Source organism: Mobula birostris, chromosome X (genome assembly GCF_030028105.1).
Source record: "Mobula birostris isolate sMobBir1 chromosome X, sMobBir1.hap1, whole genome shotgun sequence".
NCBI classification, from domain to species: Eukaryota; Metazoa; Chordata; class Chondrichthyes; order Myliobatiformes; family Myliobatidae; genus Mobula; species Mobula birostris.
This window is the reverse complement of record NC_092402.1, coordinates 61516295-61541887: the sequence shown is the minus strand read 5'-3', so window position 1 is coordinate 61541887 and position 25593 is coordinate 61516295. Positions and strand designations below refer to the sequence as shown.

General features: G+C 50.9%; 1 protein-coding gene across 4 annotated transcripts in view; it reads right to left on the bottom strand.

Moving 5' to 3' along the window:
* The window catches only part of LOC140191737 (integrin alpha-6-like), a 198483-nt gene that overhangs the window by 16057 nt on the left and 156833 nt on the right, over positions 1–25593 (bottom strand). For all 4 annotated transcript variants that reach the window (XM_072249430.1, XM_072249431.1, XM_072249433.1 and 1 more), the window contains exons 17-22: positions 12025–12104; positions 8503–8580; positions 6700–6802; positions 5289–5459; positions 1399–1512; positions 585–695 (exon numbers count right to left, since the gene is read on the bottom strand). In XM_072249430.1, the coding sequence (XP_072105531.1) occupies positions 585–695; positions 1399–1512; positions 5289–5459; positions 6700–6802; positions 8503–8580; positions 12025–12104 (657 nt within the window). The remainder of the gene's footprint in view (positions 1–584; positions 696–1398; positions 1513–5288; positions 5460–6699; positions 6803–8502; positions 8581–12024; positions 12105–25593) is intronic.

The window sequence follows — 25593 nt, the reverse complement described above, 5'->3', positions numbered from 1 at the left end:
CATAGCCCATAAGACTAACGAACTCCCTGCCACCACCCAGGTCTCATCACGTATGAAGCGCCACTAGCGTTATACTGTTTACTTTTTAACTTCCATCCTAAATGCACCTTATTACTTGTTAATTTATTTGTGGTAATATTACTTTATGTGTTATGTTTGTGAGTTATATGTCCTGTGTTGTGCACCTTGGTCCGGAGGAACGTTGTCTTGTTTGGCAGTATAAATGTGTATGGTTGAATGACAGTAACCTTGAACTTGAATGATGTGACATTTCAGTTTCCCATCTCAATTGTGCTTCTGGTATTGATGAAGCTGGAAATGGATGATAACAGGAACCTACTCAAGCCTACTTGACATTGAATTGATTTCAATCAACCTGCATCATCATCTAAACATTCTGTTTCTGTAAAATTTCATGATATTCGTCCTGAATTCTGATAAGTCTTAAATCTCAAGGTCATGGCCACCAACAAGTAGAATGAGGTGACATTTAATTGACAAACCTCCTTGGGCAGTGCTGGGAGACCTTCATCTCAGCATTCTAGGCCGGAATGATCTGGCATTACAATTGCTTGTAAAATTACCTCCAGAAAAGTGCTGTTCCACAGTCGTGCTCTTACTTTCACTTTGGTTGTGTCCAGGGTTTGCAGGGGACACTGGAAGACAACACAGTTAGCGGTCCCCTGATCACAGTCCTGTGGGTAGATGTTACACACGATTAGAAACAAAACTTACTTTTCACATTGATGCTCCGCAACAGGCATTGCAGTCTCATTAAATATTGTGTGCAGGTTTGAGCTGGTGGGTGTTAATTTAATCTACTGGGAAATACTATTCTGCAGGCTTGTCTGACACACCAGAAATGGAAATTTTGACTTTTGGGCTGTAATGGTTCAGTAAACTCCCTACATTCCTTGAAGTAAAATAAAAATCTGACTCAGAACAGTTGCAATTTAAAACCTAATACTGACAGGTCTGTGAAAACAGTGGGTATAGTCATTTGTTACCTGATTTGTAAAGTGACCTATTGTGGCAAATGGCTCACATTCTATACCTCTTGTCCTTCATATTTAATATCTTAATTTCTTGATCCTTCATTCCCTGTTCACTTTGGAAGTGGAAATGACTTGAGCTCAAGGTGGCTTCAATCTTCGTCAATCAAGAGCCAAAGTTATCATAATTGGCATGGCTGCATCACATGTGCCCAGGATTGTGGTGGTTAAGTATTGGTGTGGGTTGGTCACTAAACTCAATAGAAACTCACACGATTATGGATAAATCAGACCTGTGTTGGAACAAGGCAATGAACTGAGGTTATTTCTGGAGGTACTTCACTCATCTGTGTCTTTTAGTTATCTTCTACCTACGTTAAGTCTGTTTAACAGTTTGGTCAGGTACCAGGGTCAGACTCTTCTTTGTTCCTGTCTGGTGAGCAACCATTTGTCGCTGGCCTCCACCGTCTCCCTGCAGCTGTTCTGCACGAGGTTTTGCTTGGCTTCTGTTGCTAAATGTCTGCAAAGAGGAAAGGAAGATTACATGATATTGTGTCAAACCCACTTCTAAATTTTGTTAATAAGCTTCATTCCAACATCCACTGAAAAAGATGTTAATGCACGTGCACAGTCAGGTAACAGAACTATGTACCTGAGGTAAGGTGACTTGGCTGGCACACTGAAGCATAGAACCCATTGCAGAACAGTAAGAGATCATTCAACCCATTGGCTCCATGTCAGCTTTCTGTAGACCAATCCTGTCAGTCCAATTCCCTTGCCCTTTCCCTGTGCCACCGCTAATTAGTGCCTATCTAATTCTTCTTTGCAATCCCTGATAAAACTGTTTCTAACTCTTTGTTTTAGATTTCAAGCAGCTGCAGATTTCTGTATCTACAGTTCCAGCAATGTTCTACCTCGTCGACTGTTTACTCTTTTCCATAGATGCTGCCTGGCCTGCTGAGTTTTTCCGGCGTTTTGTGTGTGTTGTGAGAATAACAAAACCTTGACCATAGCACCAACATTACCTGTGTCATTCATTCTCTCTTGTTCTCCACCCTGTCACAGACATTCCATAAGACCATAAGATGTGGAGGAGCAGAATTAGGCCATTCAGTCCATCTAGTCTGCACCTCCATTCTATCATGGCTGATTTATTTTCCCTCTCAACACTATTCTCCTGCTTTCTCCCCATAACCTTTGATGCCCTGACTAATTAAGAACCTATCAATCTCCACTTTAAATATACCCAATGACTTGGACTCCACAGCTATCTATGGCAATGAATTCCACAAGTTCATCACCCTCTGGCCAAAGAAATTCCACCTCATCTCTGTTCTAAAGGAACATACTTCTATTCTGAGGCTGTTCTTTCTGGTCCTAGACTCCCCCACTATAGGAAACATCCTCTCCACATCCACTCTATCTTAATCTTTCAATTTTGGATAGGTTTCAACGAGATACCCCCTCATTCTTCTAATCTTTGGTGATTATAAGCCCAGGGCCATCAAACACTCCTCATATGGTAACCCCTTCATTCCCAGCATCATTCTCGTAAATCTCCTCTGGACCCTCTCCAATGCCAGCACATCCTTTCTCAGATATGAGACCCAAAGCTGCTTCCAGATGTGGTTTGACCAATACCTTATAAAGTCTCAGCATTACATCTTTGCTTTATACCACTGAGTCTCTCTGTTCAGCCACATTCCTTCGTGCCCTACGATTTACTGTACGTGTCCTATTCCATCTGATTTAGTGCATCACCTCACATTTGTCAGAATTAAATCCCATCTGCCATCTCTCTGTCCAACTTTCCATCAGATCTGTGTCCTGCTGTAGGCTTAGACAAACTTCCTCGCTCTGCACAAAACCACCTACTTGTGTGTCGTTTGCAAACCTACTGAATCTTCTTACATTCATGTTCAGGTATACCACAAACGGCAAAGGCCCCAGCACCACCAGTCACACTTAATCAGAGAAACATCCTTCTACCACAACCCTCTGCCTCCTATCACCAAGCCAATTTTGGATCCCGTTAGCCACTTTTCCAAGGATTGCATATGCTTTAACCTTCTGGACCAGCCTATCATGCAGGTGGAGGCAACATTTACTGTCCTACCTTCATCAGTCTCCTTTGTTTTTCCTCAAATTTGTGAGATAGGACTTGTCCCACACGAAGCCATACTGACTGACCTTAATCAGTCCCTCCTTTTGCAAATATACATAAGTTCTGTCCTTCAGAATTTTCTCAAATTATTTACCTACTACTAAAAAACATCTGCTGGCATTCTTACCTCTGCAAGGGACTGGCAGCTGTTGGTGGACCTCAAAGGGCAGCTGAAGTTCCCCAACCATATCGCAGCCACCACCCTGCAACCAGACATTGTCCTAGTGTCTGAGTCTACTAAGCAAGTGGTGCTGCTGGAGCTGACAGTCCCATAGGAAGATAACTTGGAAGAGGCCTTTGAAAGGAAGCTCTCCAAGTACACAGGACTGGTCAGCAACTGTCAGCAGGCTGGAAGGAGAGTGAGGTGTCTCCCAGTGGAGGTTGGTTGTAGGGGGTTCTTAGCCCGTTCTTTAGTTAGAGCCTTCAGCATTTTCGGCATCGAGAGAGAGAGGAAGAGGAGAGCCATCCACAGTACCACCGATGCGGCAGAGAGGGCCTCAAGATGGCTGTGGCTCAAAAGAGGGGAGCCATGGAGTCATAAGTAGCTAGCCATCTGGACACAAGCTGGGGTCTGATCAGCCCCGGCTGGGTCACCTGGAGGAGGTTGTATGATGTTGAAAGACCCGAAACACCTGATGATTCCAGGATCACTGAAGATGTGTCCAGAAGCATCAATAGATGTATGTACACAGCCAAGGCTTGCCAGCCTGGCTTTTTTCTGCTATCCTTAGAAACGGAACAACATTAGCTATTCTCCAGTCTTCTGGTACTGTGCCTATAGCTAATGAAGATACAGAATCTCCATCAGTGCCCCAGCAATCTCTATCTTATTTCTCCTACGTACCTAGGATTGATCTCCTCTTGCCCTTTTGTCTTCCAAGGTATCTAACAGCTCTACCTTCTTAATAAGACATACTCCAAGACCATCAATGTATCCCTTCCTGAACTGAAAATCCTCCATGTCCTTCTCTTTGATTAATACAGATGGTATTCATTTTAGACTTCGCCCACATCTCCTGGCTCTAAATGTAGATGATCCCATTTGTTGCTGCAGGGACCCACACTTACCTGCTATCCTCTTCCCCCTAATACACTTATAGAATGACTTAGGACTCTTTGATCATGTCTGCCAAGAATCTTTCGTGGTCTCATTTCACCCTCCTAATTTCTTTCTGGAGTTCTCTCCTATGCCCTCTATATTCCTCATGGGACTCGCTTGTTAGCTACAACTGTAATATGCTTCCCTTCTTTTTTCCTAATCAAACCTTAAATAACATTTTCATTCAAGATTCCTTCATCTTGGCTCATTGCTTATTACCACTACTAGAACATGCAGTCCCTGAACACTTGCTCTTTTAAAAGACTCCACCTGTCAGATATTGTTTTACCCATAAGCCTCTGCTCTCTTTCTGCTTTCACCAGGTCTTCAAAATCAGCTTTCCCCCAAATAAGAATCTTAACTTTGATGACTTTCCTGATCCATTTTTATATTGCAACACACACAAAATGCTGGAGGAACTCAGCTGGTCAGCGCAGAATCGATGGAGAGGAATAAACAGACGACATTTTGGGCCGAGACTCTACGTGAGTCCTGACGATTCCTCTCCAAAGATGCTTCCTGACCTGCTGAGTTGCTCCAGCATTTTGTGTTTCTCTCTGTGGACTTCCAGCATCTGTAGAACATCTTGTATTCCCTTTTTATATACCCTGAAGCTCACATTGGTCACTAATCCCAACGTGGTCCCCAGCCGACTTTTCAACCACATGTCCGGTTTCATTTCCTAAACTAAGGCAGGACTAGTGACATAAAGTTTCAAAAAAAACTGTCTTACATGCACTTAATAAATTTCACATCCTTACACCATGGCAATCGTAGCCAATGTTGGGAAAGTTACAATCCCCATTAATATAACCCTCCTGCTTTTATAGCTTTCTTACCCTCGACTTAATTATTGTACCAATAATATATCTCTTAGCAATGCATTTTTGGTACAGAAAATGCAACTGATTAGAAAGATGTTAACTTGGTCTAACAGTGTAAAGTGAGCAAGCTGCTTGGTCATTTTACCTTCCTGCCACCTCGACGTCTGCTGATGCACAAAGGAGACAGGCATTCTGTCAGAGAAGCTTACCAAGTCAAGAGGGTTGATGGCGTGGGATGGAGAGCACTGCGTATTCTCATTGCCGTTAAATTCTATCCTCATTGGGTACAGCAGCCACTTGCCGTTGCTGATCTCGTGAGGCCATCGGATATTCAGGAAAGCAGAGCTCAAGGCTTTCAAAGGTTTTCCCGTGTTCAGCACCTGATGATTGAGAAGGTGGACAATTATCTTTGGCTCTTGCTATGCACAGGGGAGGGCCTCCTCCCCGTGTTCAAGCACAGCTGACAATAGGCCAAGCAAAGCCTTTCCGCACCCCCCCACCCCGCTTGCAGGCAACCATTTAAAAGGAGAATCAAATGTTCCTCCCCCTGTCTGCTTCTTGTTGGAACGTTGTCACGCGTGGCTATTGAACTGTATGCAGGAGTAACAGAACTGACTGAGGGAGCTGAAAGTTGTTCGGTAAAATTATGATTTAGAAGTTACTCTTTCTGCAGGTTTTCACCTTTCTGATAGTTTTTCAGAAACACATGAGGTCAGGAAGGTCCTGTGATATTGGGGTAACACTACATGCAGAAAGATGGTGCAGATAAGGAGCAACTTGCTACGTGCAGCTCCGATGGGAATCATCAGATATTCCCGTTCAGGACTATAGAGCTGAAATCCACAGGCACAGCCATGTTTACTTCAGTAAGCTAAATCATTTTAAGATGTTTTTAAAAAAAATTCTATCGATTATCAAAACCAACAGACCCTGGACTGCAGACTCAGGTTGCGAGTGCAGAATAAAGTGTTAAAATTACAGAGGAAGTGCACTGCAGACAAGCAATGAAGTACAAGGGTATAACAAGGTAGACTAAGTTTAAACCATTAAACACAAAATTATCAAAGTATCATCCAAGATAACCTGCAAATGCAATTCCAATACAGAGCAAAAGGAGATAAATGCACAAATTACACATTCCCTAAGGGTAATCTCATTCAAAAGAACTACGTGTGGACATACAACTACAAACCTATATGTAGGCCATGCTCTTTGAGGACAAAACATTGCTGTTTTAGTGAATTCAGCTGAAACCAACTTTCCATCCACTCCCTTGTTTTGGAAAACCAAAACTGTAAACCATATTCTGCATTCAAGAGTCCAAATTATTTCCCCTTCCCTCCTTAAACATTGGATTGCAGTGAAACAAATCCATTCTGATTCCAGGTCAAACCCTTTCCCTCTTCAATGAACTGAAACCCTGCAATTAAGAAGCCACTCTCAGTAATGAAACTACCAGATTGTCCAAAAAAGTTAGTGACTGCCAAATTTATCTGGAGTAGCATACATATACCTCCAATGTGATTGGAAAAAATCCCTCTCCAGAAACAATGTGGGAAAAATGATGAACATTCGCGAGCCACAAGTAAAATTGAGAACAGTTAAATGTTATATACTTGCCACTAATTCATAATCAACAATGCTTCCCACGGCGTCTTCTTCTTTTATTGCACTCTCTCCTACAATTTCACCTCCAAAAGAGACATAATTAGGTGCAACAGATCTGTGAAAGGTAGAAAGAGCCAGCATTAATGAAAATCTACCGAATACTCTGCTGTACATTCCCAATAGTAATAGTGACCAAATCGCTAATGAGGATCAACATCGAGAGACAATGGAACAGACTGGCAGTTAATACAAACGCGCCAAATTATAACAAACATGAGACTATCTGCGGATGTTGGAAATCCAAAGTATTGGAGCATCTCAGCAGGCCAGGCAGCATCTATGAAAAGAGTAAACAGTCGACATTTCAGGCCAAGACCCTTTGTCAGGACTGAAAGGAAGGGGAGAAGTTAAAATCCAGGCTGCTGAAGCAATTGGTTCATCTCCTTGATGACCGAAAGGTCCTAGACACCAGAAACACAACAGTTAGCGCTGGGTGCGAGGAGAGGAATGGCCTGTAATTTAGGAAACCTGTGTTATAAGTCCACATGGACCTACACCGGCTGCCCAGATCCTACTGCATCTCATTTTAAAGCCTCTTTAAAAATCCTTTAGAGGGCTTGAATCTCCTGCTGCATCTGGCCCTCCCTACCTCTCCCTTTTGTTCACAGTAGCGTCTCAATCGACTCCACCCCCAAACATGACTCCAATCATCCATTTATGTGGCTACATCCCCTGCCCCCCCCCCCACTTTAGTTCTCCGTCACCTGCCTTTCCACCTCTGTTATCAGGCACTAATTGAAGCCTGCCCCATAGCCATAGCACCCTTCACTCCTTGCAAGCTGTTTTGAGGAGATAGTTTCTTCTAAAAGCACAAGTGACAGCAACTCTTCATGTTTGGATAATATTCTTAGTCACCATCTTCTCTTAGCTTCCTTTTAAAAGATGAATTTTACTCTTTGGTGAATCTTTGGAGGTGATACCTTTCCAATGAGACATTAAATCCACTCTCTCACGTAGATCTTAAAAGTCCTGGGATGCAGAGTGGCAGAGCCTGTTCCAGTGCCCTGTTAATTCCTCAGCTAATATCACTGACATAAAGTCATGTGTTTATTCATTCTCCTGAAGCTTTTGGCATCCTGCGAGAAGGAAAGACCTACATCTCTTTGGTGCCCTTCACAGTCGCACAGCTTCCCAAACTTTTGACTGTTACCATCAGGAAGGAGGTACAGGAGCCTGAAGGCACACACTCAGCGATTCAGGAACTGCTTCTTCCCCTCTGCCATCTGATTTCTAAATGGGCACTGAACACATGAACAATACCTCAATACTTTTTTTATTTCTGTTATTTTTTGCACTCATTTGAACTGAACTATTTAATAGACACATATATACTTAATGTAACTCCGTTTTTTCCTCTATATTTATTTACCATGTATTTCATTGTACTGATGCCATAAAGTTAACACATTTTACGACATATGCCGGTGATATTAGATCTAATTGTGATTCTGATTCTGATTCTGAAGATCCTATTAACAACAATAATGACCTGTTAACACTGACCACACTTTGTTTGCCCGTATAGTTCTCATACACTGGGAGCATGTCAGAGGGTCTCTGGGATGAGACTGCTCAAAGTTATTTTATTCAAAACCTCCAAAGCCGACATCCCATGGCACCTCTCATCCCTTCTCTCTTCTTTGGGTTTACATCCAAGTCAGAAACTAACCTGTGGTGTGACCCTCTGAACTTTGACACTGGTCTTTGAAACAACAGGCACCAATGGGACAGTGTTGTTGAGAAAGAAGCACCTACCCAGAGAGGGAAAGTGGTAGAACGATCATCACGTGGGCAGTGGCTGTGATAGGGTTCAAATTGCTCTGTTCACTTATGCTGTGAAGAGAAGCAAAAAAGAATTTTAGAGGCACCTTCATAATAAACTTGATAATTTATTATTAAATCAAAACAATCTGTTCTAATTTTTACCAAAATATTAGAAATAAGCAAAAGCATGCTGTTATAGTTATAGCTTGCACCAGAGTAGAAAGAAGGGCAGCAGGTGGCGCTCTTGTACTAGGAGGAAAGAGGCATCACGACAACCCTCCCTTCTGCTGAGAGACATAGCGACTGACAGGCAACAGAGCTCCTTCAGCAAGAAGGGACCAAAATGGCCATGCCCCAGTCTGACACAGACTGACACCACCAATATATCTTGCCAAAGGGCACTGGGGGTGGCAGGGGTGGTGGTGGGGGGGGGGGGTTGAGGATTAAGATCTGTGTCACTTTCTGTATTCCTTGATCTTGGTTGCTATGGAGAAATGCTGAGCAACAGGAAGAAGTGCACGTCGTACAAACCTCTGTGTCAGGAGCAGGTCTACCCACTTGACCTTTGAGGCCTGCTTCGCTATTCAATAAGACCATGGCTAACCCGACTCCATCCTCAACTTCACATTCTTGTTCATCCTCTGGTCTGTGTTACCCTACAGCCATCAGGCCCCTGAACTGGCGCCGATAACTTTCCTCACCACAACTCCGAACTGCTTCTGCAATCTACAGATTCACTCTCAAGGAATCTTTTACAACTCATGTTCTCAGTATTATTTTTTATTTGCAGTTTGCCTTCTTTTGCACACTGGTTGTTTGTCAGTCTTTGTCAATTTATATATAGTTTCTCATTATATTCTATAGTACTGTATTTATTTCTCCTGTAAATGCTGGCAAGAAAATGAATCTGAAGGTAATGTACACAGTATTTGTACTTTAATAATAAATGTTCTTTGAAATTGACCCGTTTTACAAACATTCCATTGCCCTGCATGAAACAAGTTCCAAAGACCGATGGCATTTTGAGAGAAAAAGTCTTGCCTCATCTCTGTTTTAACTGGTTTATGCAATATTTTTAAGCAGTGGCCCCTACATATAGATTCTCCCACACCCACCCTCAGGGTCGTATACATCCAGCCTTTCCTCATGAGAAATCTGCCCATTCTGTATTATTTCAGTAAAAAACACAAACTCCTGAAGGAACTCAGCAGGCCAGGCAGCATCTGAGGGAACAGAGGAATGGTGACGTTTTGGGTCGTGGCCCTGCATCAAGACTGAGAGTGAGGAGGTGAAAAGACATGGTGATGTAGGGGCTGGCTTCCTCTAGGTGGAACCAGGTGAGGAGGGGAATGATAGGCAGGTGGCGCCAGGTGGAGGGAGAGATTGAGGCTGGAAGGTGATGTGGAACCACATGGGGCTGCAAATACTGGAATCCAAGAAGGAAGGAAGGTGACAAATGGAAGGCAGAGGACGGAGAGATGTTGAGCAGATAGAACCAGCTGAGGGAATAGACAAGGGAACCAGAAAGTGTAGTGTGTGGGAGACAGGCAGGTGGAACCAGATGGAGCAGAGGACTACAACTGGGTGACAGAGGGTGGGGCAGCAGTAGCAAAATCAAGTGGAGAAAGGAGTGCAGGGAGTGTGGGGTACGTGAATTTGGAAAATTCAATGTCTATCTTTGACGCAGAGTCTCGATCCAAAGCGGTGACCATCCCTTTCCTTCCACAGATACTGCTTGCTCCACTGAGTTCCCTTAGCATTTGCGCATTACTCCAGATCGCAGCATCTGCAATCTCTTGTGTCTCCAATATTCCAGTAGACCTTCTCTAAACTGCTTCCAACACATTTGCTCTACATCCTTTCTTAACTAAGAAGAGCAATACTCAACAATACTCCAGTTGAGGTCTCACCAAAGTCCTTTACAACTGAAGTACAACTTCTCTATTTTGTATTCACCCCCGAGTAATGACAATACATCTTGTTAGTTTCCCTAATTACCTGCTGTACCCACATACTATCCTTTCATGGATCATGTACTGACACCTCTGCACCTCAGACTGCTGCAACCATCTTGCCTTTGCCTGCTTACCTTGAACTTTCTGATGTGCCCTGCTATAATGGAGTTTCTAACAGAGTCAGGAGCAAGTCTATAAACCTATGCCGTGCACTGCCTGAAGAAGGATGGTGGCTGTTAAGCTAAGGCTGCAAAAGTAATCACATCTGCACTCAAAAGGGAAGGAAAAGAGTGCAAGTACACAGCCAGTCGGTTAATAACTGGAAATAGGACTCGCGTAAGGTTATTTCTGATTCTGCTGTAACAGGAAGGAAATAGAGAGTCTAGTAACATGGTGTCATGGCAAAAACCTCTCCCTCAGTGTCAGCAAAGGAGCTGGTTATTAACTTCAGGAAGGGTGGGCGGTGCACATTCTCCCAGTTACGTCAACAGTTTGAGGTTGAGAGGTTGAGAGTTTCAAATTCCCAGGAACAGCCTGTCCCGGTCCATCCATGTTGAAAGCTCACCAACAGCTCTACTTCCTCAGGGGATAACAACGTTTGGCACGTTCCTTTTGGCCCAAACCAAATCTTGTAGATGCACCATAAAAACATTCTATCCAGGTGCATGCAGCTTGGTATGACAACTACAAGAATCTGCAGAGAGGTGTGACACAGACCAGCACATCACAGAAACCAGTATCCCTCCATGGCCTCTGTCGACAGTCTTGCTGCTTCAGGAAAGCAGCCAGCATAATCAAAGACACTACCCCACCCTGGACAGTCTTTCTCCCTCCCCACTGGGCAGAAGATACATAAGCCTGAAAGCACATGCCACCAGACTCAAGTAGAGCTTCTATTCTGCTGTTATAAGACCATGGCACAATAAGATGGAGTCTTGACTACGTATCTACCTTCTTGTGGCCTTCCCCTTATTATCTACCTGCAGTGTACCTTCACGGTACTGTAACATTTTATTCTGTATTTTGTTATTGTTTTACTTTGTTCTGCCTCAATGCGCCATCGTAATGAATTGATCTGTATGAATGGTACACAAGACAAGTTTTTCACTCTACCTCAGTAAATAATAAATCAATTTACCAATTTACCAATGTTGATCTTGAAAACACAACCACTGCTGCCTGATTCGCAGCAAGGTAACAAACTCAAGAGCAAAAAGTAATCTGCTGGAGGAACTCAGTAGGTCAGGCAGGATCTATGGAGGGTGATGGACAGTCAACATTTTGAGTTAAGATCCAGACCCTTAACTGAACAACACCTACAGTCTGTTCTGCCACCAGCCACTGAATTAAAGTTTGGTGAATGTCAAATCATTCTTTTCTCTTAATAGATGTCACATCCTTCTTGGATTCTTTAATTTTAATACCGGCCACAACAACGATATAGTCAGAGGACACCGAAGCAACCTTGGAGAAATAGAGGACATGATTCACCCACATCACTTAACATCACTTCATGTGGTCAATCTCGTTCTACTTCAAGATCCAAAACAACACTCACGTTGTGAGCTGAAGAATAATTGGCAGAGTGGTGGTTTCGATGGTGATCAGAGAGGTGCTTAGGATCAGGTAAAATGTAACCTGCAGATAAAGAACGTAGCATCAGTGCTTTCTGATTTATTTAACTCACGCACGCACCAAGCAACTCTGCAATCAGCAACTGTCCAGAAAACCACCTTTCACACTGTCCCAAGAAACACCAAATGCGGCAGAGACAGCAAAAAGAAATAAAATGGGGAAAAACAAAACAACCTAGACTCAAGTGAAACTCCCTCTACACCAGGGATTCCCAACCCGGGGTCAAAAGACCCCTCGGTTAGTGGTAGGGGTCCGTGGCAAGAAATGGGTTGAGAACTCCTGGTCTACACTATTCCATCACACACTCCCAGCGTCAGACACAGGGTGAATCTCCCTCCACACCATCCCATCACACACTCCCGGGGTCAGACACAGAGTGAATCTCCCTCCACATCATCCCATCGCACACTCCCAGGGTCAGACACAGAGTGAATCTCCCTCCACACCGTCCCATCACACACTCCCAGGGTCAGACACGGGGAGAATCTCCCTCCACACCGTCCCATCACACACTCCCGGGGTCACACAGGGTGAATCTCCCTCCACACCATCACATCACACACCCCCAGGGTCAGACACAGAGTGAATCTCCCTCCACACCATCCCATCACACACTCCCGGGGTCAGACACAGAGTGAAGCTCCCTCCACACCATCCCATCACACACTCCCAGGGTCAGACACAGAGTGAATCTCCCTCCACACCATCCCATCACACACTCCCGGGGTCAGACACAGGTTGAATCTCCCTCCACACCATCCCATCGCACACTCCCGGGGTCAGATACAGAGTGAAGCTCCCTCCACACCGTCCCATCACACACTCCCAGGGTCAGACACGGGGAGAATCTCCCTCCACACCATCCCATCACACACTCCTGGGGTCAGACACAGAGTGAATCTCCATCCACACCATCCCATCACACACTCCCGGGGTCAGACACAGAGTGAATCTCCCTCCACACCGTCCCATCGCACATTCCCAGGGTCAGACACAGGGAGAATCTCCCTCCACACCATCCCATCACACACTCCCAGGGTCAGACACAGAGTGAATCTCCATCCACACCGTCCCATCGCACACTCCCAGGGTCAGACACAGAGTGAATCTCCCTCCACACCATGCCATCACACACTCCCGGGGTCAGACACAGAGTGAATCTCCATCCACACTGTCCCGTCACGCACTCCCGGGGTCAGACACAGAGAGGAGCTGTGCTGACTGAGCTGGGAGAAATCGAGGCAAAACTACTGGATAAAGTTCGTGGAATACTTTGGAGGTGGCTCTAAAAGTCTCTTGGACAACCGAGTGAGTGACGGCGCTGGTGTGGAAACTCGGTGTGCAGTTTTACTGCCGGTTTGGGCTGGGTTTGTCGGCGGCTGCTAACTGTGTAGCTCCCAGCTGCGGCCGCTGGCAACTCGCCAGGAAGCCGGTTCGCTCCAAAACCGGAGGCAAACGCCGTCGTTTCCCCCCATTGACAGCGGGGCAACGTTCCTCCTCCATTGTTTTCCTGATTTTCGTCCGGTGTCGGTGCCGGAGCATCTGGAAGGACGTTTCGGCCTCTCCCGGCCTGGGTCTCTGCAAGTCCGACGGAGCCTTTCCTGGCGTCGAGCCAGCGAAGAACTGTCGACTGCAAACTTTCCCGGCCAGTTATCCGACTCGTTCCAGGACTTCTAACCGGCACCGCTGTAGGATTCTCGGACTGGAAAGAGCGCCAGCATGCCGGACCGGTCTCCAGGGAGTCGCGGGCCTTCGGGGAGTTACGCAAGGGCGGCTGCCTCCCCGGCCTCGGACAACGCCCTTTTTCGGTCGGTGAAGGTGGAACGTGGGGTGCAATGTATTTTGCGCCCTGGAATGACACTAGAAAAGTGTACGGAGGCAATGGAGGACCTTGTTGGGAAAGGTGGTATTCTGGCCACCGAGAAGGAGTTTGGAAAGGCGGTGTTTTATCTGGTGAATGAAGAGCTAGTGCACCGGGCCCTAAGCAGGGGAGTCACGGTAGACAACATCTTTTTACCTATGGAGCTGGTGACGGCCCCCACGCAACGTATCGTGCTTGGGCATGTTAAGCCTTTCATTCCAAATGAGGACTTGCTACCCCCACTGGCCCGTTTAGGGCAAGTAAGGTCGGAGATCACTGCCATCCGACACAAATTTAAGAGACGCACCCTCCGCACCGTAATCTCTTTCCGGCGTCAGGTATTCATGCAGCTGGAAAGGGAGGACGATGTTGAGGGCCGGTTTACTGTCTGGCACGAGGGAGTGGATTATCAGGTGTACTGGAGCTCCGAGCGCCCGCGGTGCCATGCGTGCAGGGGGGTGGGGCACTTTCGGAGGGACTGTCCTGCCGGCCGGAACCCGAGGGAGCCCATTTCGGGCACCAGTGCCCCAGCTACCTCTGCCCCTGATCCTACTCCTGCACGTGCGTCTGCGCCTGCATCTGACCCTGCCCCCGCCCGTAATCCTGCCCCAGCCCCTCACCCTGCCCCTGCCCCTACCCCTACCCCTACTCCTACGGTTGGGTCGGTCCCTGCTCCTCTCCCTGTGGTTCGGGTGGGGGACGGGGTGGAGTCTGTGCGGAGTAAGAAGGCAAAGGGGAAATCCAAACACAGTAAGAAGCGGGCCTTTGAGGCTGCAGAGCTCACGCCCATTTCGCCTGAAGTGGAGCGTGGGGCTCGGGGAGGTGCGCTAGCAGACGGGGCGATGGAAACAGAGAGCGCCGCCCCATCGGTGAAGCCTGCACCTGTGTGCTCCTCCGGTGTGAAGAGGAGAAGGGAACGTTCCCGCAAGAGGGCGGGGGATGTAGATGCGGAGGAGTCCCAGGAAGGGGTGGGAATCCGGGTAGGGGTTGGTTCTAAACCTGAGTCCCCAGATGTAGCCACCAGTCCTGGGGAAGATGGTGTGGTTGTGCAAATAGCTTGTGATAGCCCTGTTTGCACAAATGAGGCAGCCCTGGAGGCCTCCACCCAGGACCTACAAGTCAGCGCCTCTCTGGAGGCCAGTGTACCGAATAATGTAAGAGGAGACGAGACAAAGCTCTCTCATTCTCAGCACCAGGCTGCTTGTGAATCCCTTGGACCAAAGGTGCCGGGTTCCCCTCTATGCCTGCCCCCTGGGGAGGGCGTTTTTCTGTGCACGTCGACCCCAGCAATTAATGACTTGCAGGGAGTCCCTGGGGATTGTCCCTCCACTGTCGCAAATGTGGATGAGGCTGATGCGACGGTGGAGCGGGCAGGTAAGAGCGAGGTGCCCGCTGCGCGGTATGGGTCACAAGCGCAGCCATCTTTTGGAACATGCGGGGAGGCCGATGGGGATTCTGTCTGCAGTGACGGGTTGGAGGGGGACTCTTTCGATAGTGAAATAATGGACATCCTCACCCCTCCTGAGAAGTCCCCATTGATACCTGTAGAGGAAATTAAGCATTTTATTCTTACCTCTGAGGGTGCCAAGCACCGGCCTCAACTAGCCTCGCTACGCTGGCCCAGCATGCCGAGGCTGGTGAGGTCCCTGCGAGTCATCCTCGGACGAAAGGGAAAGGGAAAGAGGAATGCGGTGGCGGGGAACGACAGACGGCAACTAAAATCCTTCCTAGATGACCTAGTAAGGGACATTAGAGGGAGAAGCAGCCTCGCTCCTACGGGGGATGGTGGGTCACAGGGTGTCGCTGGTACCGCTCGAGCCCGGAAGGCAAAAAGTAACCTTGCTTTCTTTCCGGACAGTGTGGTGGAGGGCGCCTCCGCTCTCACCGAAATGGGCACAGCTGCTGAGCCCTAGTGTGCTCCTGCCATGAAGCTTACCATAGCTAGTCTCAACGTAAACGGCAGCAGGGGTCCTCTTCGCAGGCATAACAATCTCTCAGCCCTCAGGGATGGGCGGTATACGGTGAGTTTCCTGCAGGAAACCCATACCATCCCTGGGGACGAGTCTGCTTGGCTCCTGGAGTGACGGGGCGGGGTCTACATGAGTCACCTCAGCTCCATTTCTAGCGGGGTGGCGATCCTGTTGGCCCCGACCTTCCAGCCAGTAATTGAAAGAGTCCAGGACGTTGTGCCCGGCCGTCTGCTCCACCTGGTTGTGCGCCTGGATGGCGTACCATTGCATTTTATCAATGTGTCTGCTCCCAGGCGCGGTGTGATGCAGACGCGCCTATTCTGCCAGCTGTCCACCCTGCTGAGCTCCATCGATCCTGGGGATTGCGTCATCCTCGGGGGAGATTTCAATTGTACCCTCGAGGCGGAGGACCGTTCGGGCCTCCAACGCGACCCAGCATCGGCAAAAAAGTTAAAGGAGCTAGTCGGCTCCTCTGACTTGGTGGACAGCTGGCGGAATCTTCACCCCAACTCTAGCGCCTTCTCGAGAAGGTCTAGAGAAGGAGGTTCCAGGATAGACCGCATTTACATCTCTCGGGCCTACGTCTCCCGCGTGTCGGCGTCCTCCATGCGGCCAGTGTCGTGCTCGGATCATCACCTTGTGTGGATGGAATTTATTCCACTACACCCTCGGGTGGGATCCGGGTATTGGCATTTTAACAACCGGCTGCTGGAGGACAGCCGATTCCGGGATTCGTTCCGAGCTTTCTGGGTCTCCTGGAAGGAGAGGCGGAGAGATTTCTGCTCCCTACGGCTATGGTGGGATGTGGGCAAAGCCCACATCCGGTTTTTATGTCGGGAGTACACTAGGGGGTCGACAAAGAGGCGGAGCTCTGAGGTTGAGCGGCTTGAGAGAGCGTTGCTTGACCTGGAGTCCCGCCTCGGTCCGACCGCTGGGGACCAACAGCTGTGGCAGGAATACCAGGAGAAGAAGGACGCACTAAGGAACCTGCAGCTCCAGCAGTCCCGAGGTGCGTACGTGAGGTCACGGATCCAAATGCTGCAGGATTTGGACCGTGGCTCACCCTTCTTCTACTCGTTGGAAAGGTGGCGGGGAGTTCAAAAGCAGCTAGTGGAGCTGCTGGCTGCCGATGGCTCCTCCATCACGGACCCTGATGGAATTAACAACGAGGTCCGTTCATTCTATCGGTCCTTATTCTCGCCTGATCCGTCAAATGCGGAGGCGTGTAATGAGGTCTGGGAGGATTTGCCGAAGGTCAGCCCAGAGGACGCAGTGCGTCTGGATGCCCCCCTGACTCGGGAGGAGCTGTCCACTGCCCTTCGGCAACTCCGGAGGGGCAAGTCCCCTGGTTTGGATGGACTGAGTGTTGAGTTTTATCAGGCTTTTTGGGATGTCCTGGGGGATGATTACAGCCTTGTCCTAGGGGAGAGCCTAGCCACCGGAGAAATGCCCCTCTCATGGCGGAGAGCTGTTGTGGTCCTACTGCCCAAGAAGGGAGACCTCCGCCTGCTAAAGAACTGGCGGCCGGTCTCCCTCTTGTGCGTGGACTACAAGATCTTCGCCCGGGCAATGGCCAACCGTCTGGGTTCGGTAATTGGACAGGTGGTCCATCCTGACCAATCTTATACAGTCCCGGGCCGCTCCATCCAGGACAATGTCCACCTAGTACGGGACCTGATCCACCTACTCCAGGAGACTGGGACCCCGGCAGCGTTTCTTTCTCTTGACCAGGAGAAGGCTTTTGACCGGGTGGACCACAGTTTCCTGGTGGGCACCCTGCAGGCTTTTGGGCTCGGACCACACTTTGTGGCCCGAGTTCGGCTCCTGTACTCTGCCGCAGAGTGCCTAGTTAAAATTAATGGATCATTGACAGGACCTATCCACTTCCGAAGAGGAGTGCGTCAAGGGTGCCCCATGTCCGGTCAACTGTATGCGATCTGTGTCGAGCCATTCCTCGGCCTTCTTCGGCGAAGGCTGACAGGTCTGGTTCTGCGCGAACCGGACATGGGGGTCGTCCTCTCGGCCTATGCTGATGACGTACTCCTCATGATGACAGACCCCTGTGACCTGCGGAGGATGCGCGAGTGCCAAGATGTTTTCTCGGCGGCATCCTCCGCCAGGATCAACTGGGCGAAATGTTCCGGACTCTTAGTAGGCCAGTGGCAGGTGGACTCCCTGCCGGAGGAGATGAGAGCTTTTGAGTGGAGCACCAGACGTCTTCTCTATCTGGGAGTCTACCTGAGTCCTTCTGGGGAGACCTGGCTGGCGAACTGGCAGGACCTGGAGACAAAGGTCATGGCCCGGCTAGGGCGCTGGTCAGGCCTTCTCAGGGTGCTTTCCTATCGAGGCAGGGTGGTGGTCATAAACCAGCTGGTGGCCTCCATGTTGTGGTACCGGATGGTCACCTTGGCCCCCCCTGCCCCTTTTGTCGCAAGAATGCAGAGGAAGCTAGTGGACTTCTTCTGGGGAAACAGGAAGCACTGGGTCTCTGCAGCGGTTCTGAGTCTCCCAGAAGGAGGGGGCGGACAGTCGCTGGTGTGTGTACGCACACGACTGGCGGCTCTCCGCCTCAGGACGCTGCAGAGATTCCTGTACGCCGAGCACCCTCCCAGGTGGCACGTGTTGGCGACTTTCTTCCTCCGGAGGGGCTGCTGTCTTGCCGAAGATATGCAGCTACCACCGGCGGGCGTCAGCCGTGCTGCTTTGCAGAGGCTGCCCGGCTTCTATCAGGACCTACTGAGAGTCTGGAACATGGTTGCCTCAGGCCGGGAATCCTCTCCTCTGGCAGAGGGCGGGGTCCTGGCTGACCCTTGCCCTGTCTCAACGGATGTCAGTGCGGCTCAGGTGTGTGGAACGACTCGGGCTGAGCTGCTCGTCGGGCCCAGGCCCCGCAGCCTTACCCGAGAGACGAATCCACACAACTTGAGCCGTCTTTCATCAACACCCACAATCCCATTCAGGGATGCAGGCAGGAGGTACCTTTACGGGCTGCTGCTCCACACCCTCCACTTCCTAGCATTTGTCCACCGTCCCGACACGCCATGGCGGTCGGTCTTTCCACCTGGAGGTGAGGGGGGTCCCCAGTGGAAGTCCCTCTACAAGGGAGTCCTTCCCATGCACCTTGGGGATCTCGGCTGGAGGGTGCTGCATAAAGCGGTGCCCTGCAATAAGTTCTTTAGTTTGTACACGGATCTCCCAGCCGCGTGTCACTTCTGCGGGCTGGAGGAGACCGTGTACCATATGTACGTGGAGTGTGTGAGGCTGCAGCCCCTTTTCGCGTATTTGCGTGGGCTGCTTCTCGCCTTCTGGTTGCATTTCAGTCCCACCCTATTCATATATGGTCATCCAGTAAGGAGGGGGACACAGAGGGATGAGGATGTCCTTGTCAACTTGCTCCTGGGGCTGGCGAAAATTGCCATCCGTGGCTCCTGGAAAAGGGTGGCAGGAGGTTCTCCCCGGGCGGACTGCCTGGCTATGTTTAGGGGGTATGTTCGAGCCCGGGTGAACATTGAAAAGGAATACGCGCAGTCCACGGCGACCGTCGAGATGTTCCGGGACCGTTGGGCTCCGCGGGGTGTAAATGCCATCATTGATGAGGATGGCAATATATTGGTTTAACATGTATTGTCTGTTTTGTAGTGTAGTAAATGTGTTAGTCACTGGGTTTGTAAATATTGTATAGCACCGACATTTGTAATAAAGAATTTTGTAAAAAAAAAGGGGTCAGACACAGAGAGGAGCTGTGCTGACTGAGCAGGGAGAAATCGAGGCAAAACTACTGGATAAAGTTCATGGAATACTTTGAAGGTGGCTCTAAAAGTCTCTTGGACAACTGAGTGAGTGACGGCGTTGCTGTGGAAACTCGGTGTGGAGTTTTACTGCCGGTTTCGGCTGGGTTTGTTGGCGGCTGCTAACTGCGTAGCTCCCAGCTGCGGCCGCTGGCAACTCGCCAGGAAGCCGGTTCGCTCCAAAACCATAGGCAAACGCCATCGTTCCCCCCATTGACATCGGGGCAACGTTCCTCCTCCTTTATCTTCCTGATTTTCGTCCGGTGTCGGAGCTGGAGCATCTGAAAGGACGTTTCGACCTCTCCCCGCCTGGGTTTCTGCAAGTCTGACGGAGCCTTTCCTGGCGCCAAGCCAGCGAGGAACTGTCGACTGCAAACTTTTCCGGCCAGTTATTCGATTCGCTCCAGGACTTCTAACCGGCACCGCTGTAAAATTCGCGGACTGGAAACAGCGTCAGCATGCCGGACCGGTCTCCAGGGAGTCGCGGGCCTTCGGGGAGTTACGCAAGGGCGGCTGCCTCCCCGGCCTCAGGCAACGCCCTGTTCCAGTCGGTGAAGGTGGAACGCGGGGTGCAGTGTATTTTGCGCCCGGGAATTACACTAGAAAAGTGTGCGGAGGCCATGGAGGACCTGGTGGGGAAAGGCGGTATTTTGGCCACCGAAAAGGAGTTCGGAAAGGCGGTGTTCTATCTGGCGAATGAAGAGCTAGTGCACCGGGCCCTAAGCAGGGGAGTCACGGTAGACAACACCTTTTTACCTATGGAGCTGGTGACAGCCCCCACGCAACGTATCGTGCTTGGGCATGTTAAGCCTTTCATTCCGAATGAGGACCTGCTTCCCCCACTGGCCCGTTTAGGGCAAGTAAGGTCGGAGATCACTGCCATCCGACACAAATTTAAGAGATGCACCCTCCGCACCGTAATCTCTTTCCGGCGTCAGGTATTCATGCAGATGGAAAGGGAGGACGATGTTGAGGGCCGGTTTACTGTCCGGCACGAGGGAGTAGATTATCAGGTGTACTGGAGCTCCAAGCGCCCACGGTGCCATGCGTGCAGGGAGGTGGGGCACTTTCGGAGGGACTGTCCTACCACCTGGAACCCGAGGGAGCCCACTTCGGGCACCAGTGCCCCAGCTACCTCTGCCCCTGATCCTACTCCTGTGCGTGCACCTGCACCTGCATCTGACCCTGCCCCCGCCCCTGATCCTGCCCCGGCCCCTCACCCTGCCCCTACCCCTGTCCCTACTCCTACGGTTGGGTCGGTCCCTGCTCCTCTCCCTGTGGTTCAGGTGGGGGACGGGGTGGAGTCTGTGCGGAGTAAGAAGGCAAAGAAGAAATCCAAACACCCTAAGAAGTCGGCCTCTGAGCCCGCAGAGCTCACGCCCATTTCGCCTGAAGTGGAGCGTGGGGCTCGGGGAGGTGTGCAAGCAGACAGGGCGATGGAAACAGACAGCACCGCCCCATCGGTGAAGCTTGCACCTGTGTGCTCCTCCGGCGTGAAGAGGAGAAGGGAACGTTCCCGCAAGAGGGCAGGGGATGTAGATGCAGGGGAGTCCCAGGAAGGGGTGGGAATCCAGGCGGATGTTGGTTCCAAACCTGAGTCCCCAGATATAGCCACCAGTCCTGTGGTACATGATGTGGTTGTGCAGAAAGCTTGAGATAGCCCTGTTTGCACAAATGAGACAGCCCTGGAAGCCTCCACCCAGGACTTACAAGTCAGCACCTCTCTGGAGGCAAGTGTATCGAATAGTGTAAGAGGAGACGAGACAAAGCTCTCCCATTCTCAGCACCAGGCTGCTTGTGAATCCCTTGGACCAAAGGTGCCGGGTTCCCCTTCATACCTGCCCCCTGGGGAGGACGATATTCTATGCACATCGACCCCAGCAATTAATGGCTTGCAGGGAGTCCCTGGGGATTATCCCTCCACTGTCGCAAAAGTGGATGAGACTGATGCGACGGTGGAGCGGGCAGGTAAGAGCGAGGTGCCCGCTGCGCGGTATGGGTCACAAGCGCGGCCATCTATTGGAACATGCGGGGAGGATGATGGGGATTCTGTCTGCAGTGACGGGTTGGAGGGGGACTCCTTCAATAGTGAGACAATGGACATCCTCACCCCTCCTGAGAAATCCCCATTGATACCTGTAGAGGAAATTAAGCATTTCATTCTCACCTCTGAGGGTGCCTAGCACCGGCCTCAACTAGCCTCGCTACGCTGGCCCAGCATGCCGAGGCTGGTGAGGTCCCTGAGAGTCATCCTCAGACAGAAGGGAAAGAGGAAGAGGAATGCAGTGTCGGGGAACAACAGACGGCAACTAAAATCTTTCCTAGATGACCTAGTAAGGGACATCAGAGGGAGAAGCAGCCTCGCTCCTACGGGGGATGGCGGGTCACAGGGTGTCGCTGGTACCGCTCGAGCCCGGAAAGCAAAAAGTATCCTTGCTTTCTTTCGGGACAGTGTGGTAGAGGGCGCCTCCGCTCTCACCGGGATGGGCACAGCTGCTGAGGCCTAGTGTACTCCCGACATGAAACTTACCATAGCTAGTCTCAATGTAAACGGCAGCAGGGGTCCTCTTCGCAGGCATAACAATCTCTCAGCCCTCAGGGATGGGCGGTATGCGGTGAGTTTCCTGCAGGAAACCCATACCATCCCTGGGGACGAGTCTGCTTGGCTCCTGGAGTGGCAGGGTGGGGTCTACATGAGCCACCTCAGCTCCAACTCTAGCGGGGTGGCGATCCTGTTGGCCCCGACCTTCCAGCCAGAAATCGAAAGGGTCCAAGACGTTGTGCCCGGCCGTCTGCTCCACCTGGCTGTGCGCCTGGATGGCGTACCATTGCACTTTATCGATGTGTACGCTCTGAGGCGCGATGTGATGCAGACGCGCCTATTCTGTCAGCTGTCCACCCTGCTGAGCTCCATCGATCCTGGGGATTGAGTCATCCTCGGGGGAGATTTCAATTGTACCCTCGAGGCGGAGGACTGCTCGGGCCTCCAACGCGACCCAGCATCGGCAAAAAAGTTAAAGGAGCTAGTTGGCTCCTTTGACTTGGTGGACAGCTGGCGGAATCTTCACCCCAACTCTAGCGCCTTCTCGAGAAGGTCAAGAGAGGGAGGTTCCAGGATAGACCGCATGTACATCTCTCGGGCCTACGTCTCCCGTGTGTCGGCGTCCTCCATGCGGCCAGTGTTGTGCTCAGATCATCACCTTGTGTGGATGGAATTTATTCCACTACACCCTCGGGTGGGATCCGGGTATTGGCATTTTAACAACCAGCTGCTGGAGGACAGCCGATTCCGGGATTCGTTCCGAGCTTTCTGGGTCTCCTGGAAGGAGAGGCGGAGAGAGTTCTGCTCCCTACGGCTATGGTGGGATGTGGGCAAAGCCCACATCCAGTTTTTATGTCGGGAGTACACTAGGGGGTCGACAAAGAGGCGGGGCTCTGAGATTGAGCGGCTTGAGAGAGCATTGCTTGACCTGGAGTCCCGCCTCAGTCCGACCGCTGGAGACCAACAGCTGTGGCAGGAAAACCAGGAGAAGAAGGACGCACTAAGGAACCTGCAGCCCCAGCAGTCCCGAGGTGCGTACGTGAGGTCACGGATCCAAATGCTGCAGGATTTGGACCGTGGCTCACCCTTCTTCTACTCGTTGGAGAAGTGGCGGGGAGTTCAAAAGCAGCTAGTGGAGCTGCTGGCTGCCGATGGCTCCTCCATCACGGACCCTGATGGAATTAACAACAAAGTCCGTTCATTCTATCGGTCCTTATTCTCGCCTGATCTGTCAAATGCGGAGGCCTGTATTGAGGTCTGGAAGGATTTGCCTACGGTCAGCCCAGAGGACGCAGTGCGTCTGGACGCCCCCCCTGACTCGGGAGGAGCTGTCCACTGCCCTTCGGCAACTCCGGAGAGGTTTGTCCCCTGGCTTGGATGGACTGAGTGTTGAGTTGTATCAGGCCTTTTGGGATGTCCTGGGGGATGATTACAGCTTTGTCCTAAGGGAGAGCCTAGCCACCAGAGAAATGCCCCTCTCATGGCGAAGAGCTGTTGTGGTCCTACTGCCCAAGAAGGGAGACCTCCACCTGCTAAAGAACTGGCGGCCGGTCTCCCTCTTGTGCACGGACTACAAGATCTTCGCCTGGGCAATGGCCAACCGTCTGGGTTCGGTGATTGGACAGGTGGTCCATCCTGACCAATCTTACACAGTCCCGGGGCGCTCCATCCAGGATAATGTCCACTTAGCACGGGACCTTATCCACCTGCTCCAGGAGACTGGTTCCCCGGCAGTGTTTCTTTCTCTTGACCAGGAGAAGGCATTTGACCGGGTAGACCACAGTTTCCTGGTGGGCACCCTGCAGGCTTTTGGGCTCGGACCACACTTTGTGGCCCAAGTTCGGCTCCTGTACTCTGCCGCAGAGTGCCTAGTTAAGATTAACGGATCACTGACAGCACCTATTCCCTTCCGAAGAGGAGTGCGTCAAGGGTGCCCCGTGTCTGGTCAACTGTATGCGATCTGTGTCGAGCCATTCCTCAGCCTTCTTCGGCGAAGGCTGACAGGTCTGGTTCTGCGCGAACCGGACATGGGGGTCATCCTCTCGGCCTACGCCGATGACGTACTTCTCATGATGACAGACCCCTGTGACCTGCGGAGGATGCGCGAGTGCCAAGATGTTTTCTCGGCGGCATCCTCCGCGAGGATCAACTGGGCGAAATGTTCCGGACTCTTAGTAGGCCAGTGGCAGGTGGACTCCCTGCCGGAGGAGATGAGAGCTTTTGATTGGAGCACCAGACGCCTTCTCTATCTGGGAGTCTACCTGAGTCCTTCTGGGGAGACCTGGCTGGCGAACTGGCAGGACCTGGAGACAAAGGTCATGGCCCGGCTGGGGCGCTGGTGAGGCCTTCTCAGGGTGCTTTCCTATCGAGGCAGGGTGGTGGTCATAAACCAGCTGGTGGTCTCCATGTTGTGGTACCGGATGGTCACCTTGGCCCCCCCTGCCCCTTTTGTCGCGAGAATGCAGAGGAAGCTAGTGGACTTCTTCTGGGGTAACAGGAAACACTGGGTCTCTGCAGCGGTTCTGAGTCTCCCAGTAGGAGAGGGCGGACAGTCGCTGGTGTGTGTACGCACACGACTGGCGGCTCTCCGCCTCAGGACTCTGCAGAGATTCCTGTACGCCGAGCACCCTCCCAGGTGGCCCGTGTTGGCGACTTTCTTCCTCCGGAGGGGCTGCTGCTTTCACGAAGATATGCAGCTACCACCAGCGGGCGTTAGCCGTGCTGCTTTGCAGAGGCTGCCCGGCTTCTATCAGGACCTACTGAGAGTCTGGAACATGGTTGCCTCAGGCCGGGAATCCCCTCCTCTGGCAGAGGGCGGGGTCCTGGCCGACCCTTGCCCTGCCTCAACGGATGTCAGTGCGGCTCAGGTGTGTGGATCGACTCAAGCTGAGCTGCTCGTCGGGCCCAGGCCCCGCAGCCTCACCCGGGAGCCGAATTCACACAACTTGAGCCGTCTTTCCTCGACACGCACAATCCCATTCAGGGATGCAAGCAGGAGGTACCTTTATGGGCTGCTGCTCCACACCCTCCACTTCCTTGCCCTTATCCACTGTCCCGACATGCCATGGCGGTCGATCTTTCCACCTGGAGGTGAGGGGGGTCCCCAATGGAAGTCCCTTTATGAGGGGGGTCTTCCCATGCACCTTGGAGATCTCGGCTGGAGGGTGCTGCACAGAGCGGTACCCTGTAACAAGTTCTTTAGTCTGTACACGGATCTCCCAGCCGCGTGTCACTTCTGCGGGCTGGAGGAGACTGTGGACCATATGTACGTGGAGTGCGCGAGACTGCAGCCTCTTTTTGCGTATTTGCGTGGGCTGCTTCTCGCCTTCTG